This window comes from Heteronotia binoei, chromosome 10 (genome assembly GCF_032191835.1).
Source record: "Heteronotia binoei isolate CCM8104 ecotype False Entrance Well chromosome 10, APGP_CSIRO_Hbin_v1, whole genome shotgun sequence".
NCBI classification, from domain to species: domain Eukaryota; kingdom Metazoa; phylum Chordata; class Lepidosauria; order Squamata; family Gekkonidae; genus Heteronotia; species Heteronotia binoei.
Window position 1 is genome coordinate 104,434,672 of NC_083232.1, and position 12,110 is coordinate 104,446,781.

A 12,110-nucleotide genomic window follows, 5' to 3' on the forward strand; every position below is an offset into this window, starting at 1 on the left:
TCCTGAGCTAAGTAAAAAATGTGTGAGTTGGAGACCAAAAATCTGTGAGCTAGCTCACGCTAACTCAGCTTAGAGGGAACACTGGCTGGGACCCAGTTACTTGGTGCCAAACATATGAGGATTTGCAGAGGACATGTCACATTCCTCTGTATCTTTTTGCCTTCTGGCAGCATCTGTGTCCTCACGCTTCCTTTTTAATTTTCCATTCACCAGCCAATCTTTCTTTTATCAGCTCCTAACTTCAATTATATTTATTTATTTATTTCATTTATATCCCGTCATTCTCCATAATAAGGACCCAAAGCAATTTACATCATCTCTATTCAATGTTTGCAGCTCTGGCCAAAGGTCACTAACAGCCCAATCCAGACACATGTGGCAGCCGGCCGCTTGGGCATGGGCGGATCTACGGCGCTGCTCATTGGCTTCCAAAGGGGAGATGTTACGCCATGCTTGGGGGGAAGAGCTGCCAGGCAAGCGAAAGAGAACCTGTCACCATGGTGATTCTGCCCAGGTGCACGCCATTGGCTTGCTGCCGAGGCGGGGGTGGAGGAGCCTTGTGTGGGACTACGGGATTGGCCAGCCCATTGCACATTACCGGGCGAGGGGGCGGAAAGCCTGCGCCTGAGAGGCCATCAATTCCCCCACTCCTTCTTGCTGTAAGAGACTCTGCCAATGGCAGGCAGGCGAGCAGAGGCATGTGTGGACAAGCAGGAAGTGTCAAGTGCAGGAGTTCACGGCTGGAATGTGTGTCTGGGAGCGGCCAGACCAAGGCCGAAAGACACCCCTGGAGCCCCCCCCCCCAGTGTTGCCCTGCTGCTGCCCCCTGCTGTGTGCAAGGCATACCTCCCCTGGGGGCCGCAGAACTCAGATTGCGAGCCGCTGGGCATGCATCCATTTCAGCAGCCTCCCCCAAGTGCCCAGCGCACAACAGCCCAGTGCGGTCAGGTAGGCTGTCATCCCAGGCAGGCTGAGGGGTGGCACCCCCCCTCCCCTGTCCAGCCACGTGGGGAGCACCATGGCGGCTCATAGCCCATTCCCCCCTCCAAGAACCAAGTCTGCCCACCCTCCCAGGCATTCCCTCAGAAAGGCCACTGATGGGGGTGGGGGGGGTTGCCCTGGGAACGTGGAGCAGATGCCAAGCAGAAGAGACAACAGAGGGCACAGCTCTATTTTTCTGGAACTGAGTGCAACAGTCTCCCTGGAGCGCGCTGGGCAGTCTTGCCGTGGGTGGGGCTCCATTCCAAGCAGCAGGCAGAAGCAGCTGAAGGAGTGGGTGGAACAGTGGAGCAACACACGCAGAAGCCTCTGTGTTGGAGTTTCACCTGCAAAACAGAGACAGAGATCAAGAGCACCTGCAGGGGCGGCAGCTGGAAGAACAGGCTGCATTTCAGCTGGGTGCTCTCTTAAAAGGACAGTCTCTGACCCACCTACCCACATTGGGGCAGCTGCCGCGCACACACACACACACACACCTCGTGCCCTTCCAGGGGTTGGGAATGTGGCAGAGCGCAGACCAAGGGAAGGGAGCAGGCAGCAGCACAGGGGAGTGGGCTCAGCAAATGCCCCCTGCTGGAGTCCACTGCCGGGTTCAAGTGCCAGAGACACTCGCACACTGAGCAGTTGAGAGTGAGGGGAGGGGAAGGACAGTGGAACTTACCCAGCCATGGGCGACAGCATGCAGAGCCTCTGGGAGCCCGGAACCTGTGGAGACCTGAAAACAAGAGCAGTTAGCCCCAGGGGAGAGACCTCTCTCTCCCCCTTGCAAGTCAAAGATACTGCCAAAGCAACCGCACGGTGCAAAACCCATCACCAATGTGCCTGCCTGTCCCTCACTCTTAAGTCTGTATGGCTGGGAGCTCGCTGGCAGAACTTCCCGCCACGCGAACGTGTCCCTAACAACTGAATTGTGTGAGGCAGTGTGAAAGTATTTCTAGGAGGGGGGGCCGTAATTGGGCGCCAAGGAGGGGGCTCGCCAGGCTGAGGCGCGAGGGGATTGGTGAGGCAATCACACCGCTCCGTAAGGGGTTTGCGGAGGTGACGTTTGTTTCAACGAGTGCCCATGGGACATGCTGCTGTTTTGCAGACATAATGTTGAACCTCTTGGGGGGGGGGGCGCGTGTCATGGGTCAAACTGCTCAGGAAGCCGCCTAAGCCTGACCGCGACCCGAACTCCACCGCCTCCTCCGCCTGAATGCCACATTCCGCCTCACTTTTGCCCACGCTTGGGCACAGCCCTCAGGCACCACTGCCCTCGGGTGGAGCGGCGCTCGCGTGGCCCCCTGCCCAAGTAACTCCCCTCCACTGTGGCGGTGCCGGTTGTATGTCGGCGCAAACCCTTCCTGCACCCATGTAGTGGCTCATCTGCTCCCAAAAGACTTTCCGCCCCCCCCTCTGGATTGTGCTGTAAGTGAGCTTCCAAGGCAGAGTGGGGGTTCAAAACTGGATCTCCCACATCCTAGTTTAAACTACCCTGTCTTCCGTTGTGTGGCTGCTGTTGAACAGGAGCAGGCTCCTTGGCCTGGGTGAGTCTCATAAGTCAGATGGTAGCAAGTCACCTGGTTGAATCTCAAAGGCCAAAATAGCCCTGGAAAAGGTCCTCCCCCCCCCCGGCACTGTCTTTTACTGACAGAAATGAAGGCTTTCCAGAAATGAAACCCGCTCCGCTGGAAGCCATAGGTGGGCATACACTGAGGTAGAGCGTTGCAAGTCCCATTTGTGCCGGCGTGGAGGGAGTTATAATGGCACAACTCACACTTATGACTGGGTAGTGGTTAGTTGGCTTCCAAAGCACTTTCAGCGCCCCCCCCCTTAGGATTGCACTGTAAGTAAAGGTCCATGTAAGCCAAACCAGAGTGGTATTTCTTAAATTTACAGTAGTCCTTCGTTCCTGACGTTCTGTGTTGTCACATGGCTGTTTGTGGATTTTTGCCATGTGCCTCAGAGTGCAGTCTTTTGAATGCGTAACCAAAAATGAATCTAACAGAGTAACTTTTCAAGCATTATCAGAACATCAAACATGCACTTGCTGTAGCTGCAATTTTAAAATATTCCATTCCTGTTAACGAATGAATATGGGACTCTTCAGTGCTCTTGTTTTGTCCTTCATGACCCACGTGTGGGCTGGAGTAAGGCCCCCCTGTCCGCACAGGCTGCCACTCCTCATGCCTGTCGTTATCGCTGATCCAAACACAAGCTTGTTTTTCTTGCAGATTCCGCCCTCCCTGCAAGCGGGCTCAGGGTGGATTACATCAGAGAAGATACAATACATTCACATAGTAGTTCAATAAGATAAAACAATTAAAACTTAAATCTAAAACAGATATTTGTTGATTAAGATATGATGAACCTGAGTAGCCAGAGTAGCTGGGTCATGAAGGAGCTTCTTAAGAGAAGGGCTGCTGGAAGGGAGGCCAGCTTGATTGGGCGCCTGGCAGGACTCAGGTCCTGTGAGTCGGGAGAAGGTCTGGCAGGGCCCTGATCTCAAGTGGGGAGGGTGGAGGCCCAACGGATGTCTTGGGACAGCCAGTAGGTGTTGGTTAGCTGAGCACATATGGGGAGAAGCAGTCCCTTTGATATGTCGGTCCCAGGCCACGCAGAGCTTTAAAGGTCAGTAGCAGCACCTTGCAAGGGATCCAGCCAGCGCAATTGGCGTAAGACCAGCTGAATGCAAACCTGTGCAGGCCATGCAGTCCGCTCAGCAGGCACACGGTCACATTTTGCACTAGCAGGAGTTTCCGGATCAGTTCCAAGGGCAAGCCCATGTAGAGTGGAAGTGACCATTGCATGGGTCACTGTAGCTAAGTCCTTGTGGGGAGAGAGAGGGTATCAATTACCTGGGTGGGTGATGAGTGCAGCATGGTGGCCACAATGTCCTGTTGTCCCTTGGCCGGGGACTAGGAAGCTGGTTCATGGAGGCTGAGTGGCAAGCAAGCAGGATGAAGGAGGAGGTAAAACGTGCTGGAGAGAAGGAGAGCGTCGAAAGTCACAGTTTCAGTGTGCTTTTTAGGAGCCATAAACTGGCCTCTTGCATACACACTTCTCCATCATGCCTGTCATCGTTGTGGTGGTTGTTGTTATTGTCAAGATTTTTACAGAGCTTTTCTGTACTCAAATAGGACTGCTTTGGGTTGAGAAATTCCTGGAGATTTGTGGGTGTGGCTTGGGAGGGGAGGAGGGGCTTGAGCAGGGCACAGTGCCATAGAGTTCATCCTCCAAAGCAGCCTTTTTCTCCAGGGGAACTGTCATCTGGGAATCAGACAGAATTCTGCGAGAAAGTAATGGTGAAGTTGAAGCTTTATAAATTGTCCTTTTTTTCTTCTGTGTTCTATAGCCTTTTCCACTGTGTACCAAAGAAATGGTGATGGAGAAGCCAAGTCCGCTGCTTGTGGGGCGGGAGTTCGTGAGGCAATACTATACCTTACTAAATAAAGCACCAGATTATTTGCACAGGTAACATGTAAAGATATTATGTGGTTTTGAATGAAGTAGCTAGTTAATCAATATTCTTATAACCAGGCAGAAATGTCTCTGCAGAGTTAGGCCACGTGTTCTGTGCTTTGATTATTTTCTTTTACACCAATGAAATCCATCTTTACAGTAGTATATATAAATTAAGCATGCACCATAAATTTAACTTGACCTAGAATAATAGAACTATAGAGTTGGAAGGGACTTCCAGAGTCATCTAGTCCTACCCCTTGCACAAATTCACAGAGACCTCACGCTAAGAGCACAGGGGGCTACCTTTACCTTTTTAAGATCACAGGATGGCCATCTAGCCTCTATTTAAAAACCTCCAAAGAAGGAGACTCTACCACCTCCTGAGGTAGCCTGTTCCACTGAGAAACTGCTCTGTCAAGAAGCTCTTCCTAATGTTTAGCTAAAAACTCTTCTGTTGGTTCTGGTCTGACCTTCTTGGGCAACAGAAAACAATTCTGCACCATCCTCTATATGACAGCCCAAGTGTTTGAAGATGGTGATCATATCACCTCTCAGTCATCTCCTCTCCAGGCTAAACATCCCCAGCTTCTTTAGCCTTTCCTCATAAGACTTGGTCTCCAGAACCTTCACCATCTTCTTTGCCCGCATCTATATGCGTTCCAGCTTGTTTAGAGCCTTCTTAAATTGTGGTGCCGAAAACAACACAGTATCCTAGGGGAGGTTTAACCAGAGCATAGTGAAGTGATACCATCATGTCATGTGAGCTGAACACTATACTTCTCTTGATACAGCCCAAAATAGCATTGGCCTTTTTAGCTACTGCATCACACTGCTGACTCATGTTCAGCGTATGGTCCATTAAAACCCCTAGATCCTTTTTGCACATACTACTGCCAAGACAAGTCTCCCCATCCTATAATGATGCATTGGATTTTTCCTACCAAAATGGAGAACTTTACATATATCCCAGTTAAAATTCATTTTATTGGTTTTAGTCCAGTTTTCCAGCCTGTCAAGATCATCCTGTATCCTGACTCTTATCTTCTACTGTATTTGCGACCCCTCCCAATTTAGTATCATTTGCAGATTTAATAAGCATTCCTTCTATTCCTTCATCCAAATCTTTTATAAAGATATTAAACAAAACAGGTCTTAGGGCATATCCTTGAGTCACTCCACTTGTTACTCCTCTTCAAGAAGATGAGGAAAAATTCACAAGCACTCTTTGGGTGCGATCAACCAGTTACAGATTCACCTAACATTAATAGGATCCAAAGCACATTTTACCAATTCTTGTCAACAAAAATATTATGTGGAACCTTATCAAAGGGCTTACTGAAATCAAGATAAACTATGTCTACAGAATTGCCCTGATCCAGCAAGGTAGTAATTTCCTCAAAAAAAAAAAAAGTTAGTCTGACATGACTTTTTTTTGAGAAACCCATGCTGGCTCTTAGTTATCATAGCCATCTTTTCTAAATGCTCAAGGAGTAACTGATGATTTGTTCTAAAGCTTTTCCAGGTATAGACATCAAGGTGATGGGTTGGTAGTTACCCATATCCTCCTTTTCCCCCTTCTTGAAGATGGGTACAACATTAGCCCTCCTCCAATCTTCTGGCCCCTCTCCTGTTCTCCAGAAATGTTCAAAAATAATGGCCAGAGCCTCAGAAATTACACCCACAAATTCTTTTCGTACTCTTGGGGTTCATCTGGCCCCCAAGGACATAGTTTCATTTAAAGAAAGTAAATGTTTATGTACTGCCCCTATGCTGATCCTAGGTTGCATCTCCCTTCCCTCATCATGTGTTCTGTGGTTGCCACATCGAGCACCGTTTCACCCGGAAGAGAAGACTGAGGAAAAGTAGGAATCGAGCAGTTCTGCCCTCTTTTCATCACCTGTTACAATTTCACTTTCCTGTCCCTGCAGTGGGCCTACCATGTCCTTGCTCTTTTTCTTACTTTGAACATAAGAAAAGAACCCTTTTTTGTTGTTTTTGGAATCTCTCGTTAGCCTGAGCTCATGCTGAGGCATGAACATTGAAGGGAGGGGAACTGCTGAACAGTAGAAATTGTGGGTCATATAGAAGAAGGCAAAGCATGAATGCAGCATCTGCTGACAGCATGAAATTCTGCCCAGCTGTCTGGCAAACATATTTCTGGAAGTGCTGCAGAATCGTCCAGGCTAGAAACTGCTGCAGGTTGAGGGAAGTGAAGGTGTCTCTGTATTTTGTGTTCTCCATAGATCGTATTTATGTTGTTGTGCCCAGAGAAGGACTGGGACATTTTGAAGAAGTCAACATCACATTAGTTTATGAACCTGGGCAAAAGCTGCTGCTTCTGCCAAACTCTCAGAAAATCAGGCTGCACAAACTCTGGCACAGGCTGCTTCTGAGGAGTTAGTTAAATTTATTAGGGTGGCTTGTGAGATTTCTTTGCATAATCATGCAGTTTTTATCAATTGTGATAATAGAAAAAAGGTTAACAGTTCTACAATACCTTTTAAAACAATCAGTATCACAAAATAGCAAGTTTTTTTGCTCCCCAGAACTCTTCATTGGGCTGGGTATTCAAAACAAAAGCAGAAAAAAGGGAGAGAGAAAGGGAGATCTTTCAAGAGAAGAAGCCCCTCATCTGGATCAGTTCTTCAAGGTGTCTTGTAGAATTTGTTGGTGTTGGGTGTGAAATAGACTTCAAAATGTGCAAATACTGGGACAGTATTTGATACAGTCAACCATCAGCTACTGACCCACCGCTTTGCTGACACAGGGATTCAGGGATTGGCCTTACAATGGCTTTTCTCTTTCCTTCACGGTCGGGGACAAAGGGTAGCGATTGGGGGACAGTCATCCCAGAGACACCCACTTACTTGAGGTGTGCCTGAGAGAGCAATGCTTTCCCTGATGTTGTTTAACATCTACATGTGGCCCCTTGCCCAGATTGCCCAGAGTTATGGGTTGGGCTGCAAACAGTATGCAGATGACACTCAACTCTTATCTACTGATGGAAGGCCGGTCTGACTGTGTCCCAGAAAATCTGGACCTGGCGTTGCAAGCCGTGGCGGGATGGCTTAGGCTGAGTTGTCCAAGGCTGAATCCGGCAAAGACAGAAGTCCTTTGCCTGAGTTGCGGCGGTCCTGGCAGGGAAATTGCCTTACCGGCTTTTGACGGACTGCCACTTACTAGCACCCAGGGTTAGAAGCCTGGGAATGCTGCTGGAGCCCTCCCTAACAATGGAGGCCCAGACAGCAGCTGCTGCCAAATCACCTTTTTTCACCTTAGGCGGGTAAGGCAGTTGACTCCCTTCCTCGAGTATGGTGACTTGGCAACTGTGATCCATGTTACAGTCACCTCGAGATTGGACAACTGTAATGCCTTCTACATGGGGCTGCTGTTGTCCTGAATCTGGAAACCGCAGCTGGTGCAGAATGCGGCAGCCAGGCTGCTCTTGGGGCTCTCCATGCGGGAGCACATACAGCCTGGGCTGTGGACGCTGCACTGGCTGCCAGTGGTATACTGGATTTGCTCCAAGGTGCTGGTTATTACCTTTAAAGCCCTTTATGGCCAAGGACCTGCTTACCTTAGGGACCGTCTCCCCCCACATGTTCCTCGGAGGGTACTTAGATTGGGAACACAAAACTTGTTATTGATCCCCAGGCCGAGGGAGGCAAGACTGAAGTCAATGCGAGAAAGAGCCTTCTCAGTTGCTGCCCCACCTTGGTGGAACCAACTGCCTGAGGAGGTCAGAGCCTTGCGGGACCTTGCCCAGTTCCGCAAGGCTTGCAAGGCGACACTGTTTCAGTTAGCATTTAACTGCAATGCTGACCACCACCAAGACGCTAGAGCCAATGGATGCTAAGATCATTGAACGCCATTTTAAATCTGCATTGAAATTAGCACCAAATTATTTTAAACTGCTTAATGCTTTTAATGTAAATGTTTTTGTTGTAAGCTGCCCTGAGCCTGCTTCGGCAGGGAGGGTGGGATATTAATCCAGTAAATAAATAAACACATCAAATAAACAAATAACATATAGCATAAAGCAGTGGTCCCCAACATTGTGACACCTTTCCCACCAAGTTTTTTAGAAAGGGAGTGGGGCGAGGTGCATTTTTTGCCCAGCCAGATTTCTGATTGGCTGCTGGAGACTTGATTGGTTCTGCAGATTTCCAAAAATATTGTTTTGGCAGCAGCGGGCACCACAGCACAGGGCCCTCCTTCCGTGACTGAAGGCGAGCCATGGCTGGCTCTGGCTTCTGAAGCAGAAGTCTTGGGGGGATGGAAGACCTGTTTGCCTTCTGAACCCCTGCCCCAACGCAGACTCACATGAAGCGAAAGCAATTGGAGAACATATGAAGGTAAAGTTGCTTTGAAAGAACAAATTGAGATGGGTCTCTTAAGTGTAGCTCTGAAGGATTCAAAAGTCAGGGTTCCTGGGAAGAAAGCTTGAAAACCTTGTTTGGCTGGCCCTTGTGGGAACAAATGTTTGTCAGAGCTTGTTCTGGGCTCTGTGTGTGTGGCTATTAAATGCTTTGTGCACTATACACCTTTTCAGGTATTTCTGCTGTCTGTCCTTTTTCTGATTGTTTATGGGAGCCTGAAATGTCCCCAAAGTCCACAAAAACACAAGTCAGGATCCAAGCAGCTCTGGACTCCCCGCCCCTTGATTAGTAAAGCCAGCCGTGCTCACTCCCTCTTACCTACCCTGTTGCCTTTGCTACACTGTTGGGCGGAAAAGGCAAACCCTTCCTTATGTTTGGAGCTTCTGGGCCAAAACCCTTCTCCAGGCTGGAAGTGTTTGCCAACAACCTACAGAAAAGGAGGGAGGTGTGCAAGGAGGAGAGGGGAGCTTCTCAATGTAGGACTGCCTTGTGCCTTGGTGTTAGGATGAGAGTTCAGATGAATCAAAGAGAAGGGATTTAAGCAGTGCCAGTGAATTTTGTCGAGCCCTTTTTATTTAGTTTGCAAATTGGGCAGTCATATCTAGGACTTCAGCGAAAAGTCTTGGGCCAGTTTGTAGCTTGACTAGTATTCCTTACAGTGGCACATAGTTAAACAGGAAACCAAATACTCAGATGCATAAAATATGTCTATTGAACTGCCTAAAATATGTCTCTGCATGACTGTTCATAAACCCTGTGCTTCAATGTCTTTGCAGGTTCTATGGCAGGAATTCCTCTTATGTCCATGGTGGGCTGGATGCCAGTGGCAAACTCCAGGAAGCAGTGTATGGCCAGTCTGTATGTACCTGTCATTCTCTTCCAGCCTCTAGTCTCTGAGCAGTAGCTTGATCTTGATTGAAAAATGAATGAGGGCAACTTGTACAAGGCTTTCTCATCTAGCTGATCTATGTTTGTTAGGCGTTTGGGATTTAGTTCTGTTGTTTGAGCTTACAAATATCTTTAACTTTTGCAGCTGACCTTCTGTGGTAGTCTCTTGAAGGTGCTGCTAAATAATGAGCTTAAAGCAGCCATGAAATTGCAAATTATCAAAGTAAAGAACTGTGTGGCAGTCAGATGAGTAGCTGCCCCTTCTTCAGCTTAACAGCCCTAAGTGGGCTTGCAGTTTTGGTCGGGTTAAATGCATGTCTCAGCTGAAGCCAGCACTAGGCAACACCCATGAGCTCTAGGATAAAAGGAAAGAGAATTCACTGCCAACCAGGGCCATGTGGCTATCTAGATTCCATATGGCTGGACAAGACGGACTGCATTCCAGGGGTGGGGAAGCCAGCAACAAGCAGAGCAGGAACTGGCGGTCATGGCTGGTTACTGGGGCTCTCCACAAGAGGTGGCAGCAAGGGCCTTCAGAGCTGGAGCCTGGGAAGAGGGAGCTGTCCCTTCTGAAGGACAAGCTGGTTGTGTAAGAGATGTGGATCCGTCAGAGATTGGAGCTCATCTGAAGGACTGCATTGCAAACTAATAGACTCCAACCCTCTTGAAGCTGGCTATGCTTGTAGCCGCCACCACCTCCTGTGGCAGTGAATTCCACATGTTAATTACCCTTTGGGTGAAGAAGTACCTCCTTTTATCCGTTCTAACCCGACTGCTCAGCAGTTTCATTGAATGCCCACGAGTTCTTGTATTGTGAGAAAGGGAGAAAAGTACTTCTTTCTCTACCTTCTCCATCCCATGCATAATCTTGTCAACCTCTATCATGTCACCCCACAGTCGACGTTTCTCTAAGTTAAAGACCCCAAGCGTTTCAACCTTTCTTCATAGGGAAAGTGTTCCAAACCTTTAATCATTCTATAATTGCTTTTTTCTGCACTTTTTCCAATGCTATAATATCCTTTTTGAGGTGCGGTGACCAGAATTGCACACAGTATTCCAAATGAGACCACACCATCGATTTATACAGGGGCATTATGATACTGGCTGATTTGTTTTCAATTCCCTTCCTAATAATTCCCAGCATGGCGTTGGCCATTTTTATTGCAATCACACACTGTCTTGACATTTTCAGTGAGTTATCTACCACGACCCCAAGATCTCTCTCTTGGTCAGTCTCTGCCAGTTCACACCCCATCAACTTGTATTTGTAGCTGGGATACTTTGCACTTGGCCACACTGAACCTCATCTGCCACGTTGACGCCCACTCACCCAGCCTCAACAGATCCCTTTAGAGTTCCTCACAATCCTCTCTGGTTCTCACCACCCTGAACAATTTAGTGTCATCTGCAAACTTGGCCACTTCACTGCTCACTCCCAACTCCAAATCATTTATGAACAAGTTAAAGAGCATGGGACCCAGTACTGAGGCACTCCACTGCTTACCATCCTCCACTGCGAAGACTGCCCATTTATACTCACTCTCTGCTTCCTATTACTTAGCCAGTTTTACTCCAGCCTGTCCTTTTACTCCATGACTCTCGAGCTTACTAAGGAGCCTTTGATGAGGAACTTTATCAAAAGCTTTCTGGAAGTCGAGGTAAACAATATCTATCAGGTCTCCTTTGTCCACATGTTTGTTCACCCCCTCAAAGAAATGTAACAGCTTAGTGAGGGCAAGATCTTCCCTTAGAGAACCCATGCTGAGTCTTCCTCAATAACCCGTGTTCATCAATGTGCCTACTCATTCTGTCCTTGATAATGGTTTCTACCAACTTTCCCAGTATTGAAGTCAGACTGACAGGCCTGTAGTTACCCAGATCTCCTCTGGAATCCTTTTTAAAGATGGGGGTGACATTTGCTACCTTCCAGTCCTCAGGAACGGAGGCAGATTTTAATGAAAGATGACATATTTTTGTCAGAAGATCCACAAGTTCAACTTTGAGTTCTTTCAGAACTCTTGGATGTATGCCATCCGGACCTGGTGACTTATTAGTTTTTAATTTGTCTATCAGTTCTTCTACTTCTTCCAGAAATTGGGAGGCCTCTGTTTGCTAGGTGTGAACTCTACTGCCTGATGCAGGCTCTGTCCCTTCTTTGTGTATGGGGGTGCTGGAGGTGGATGGTCCACTCAGTGTGGGGGGGGGGTCTTTGTTTTCCTGTGTGTGGGCTCTTGAACGAGTGCTGGCTGTTTGAGAAGAGGCAAGGACTCTTCTGCCAGGAGATGGCCTCAAGCCTACTGGGATCCAGAAGACCATGTGGATGCTCTCTTTGCCTCCCACATGGGGACTGCCTGGGAAGGTCTTAATGAGCAGGGATTTGGGATTTCAAGCCTCAATGGG

General features: G+C 48.3%; 1 protein-coding gene across 1 annotated transcript in view; it reads left to right on the top strand.

Annotated features, from left to right (window-relative positions):
• The first annotated feature begins 4,310 nt into the window (after window positions 1-4,310).
• Window positions 4,311-12,110, top strand: part of G3BP2 (G3BP stress granule assembly factor 2) — an 83,718-nt gene continuing 75,918 nt past the window's right edge. Inside the window, exons 1-2 of the mRNA XM_060247868.1 lie at window positions 4,311-4,452; window positions 9,599-9,680. Coding sequence (XP_060103851.1) covers window positions 4,358-4,452; window positions 9,599-9,680 — 177 coding nt within the window. The 5' untranslated portion in view covers window positions 4,311-4,357. The remainder of the gene's footprint in view (window positions 4,453-9,598; window positions 9,681-12,110) is intronic.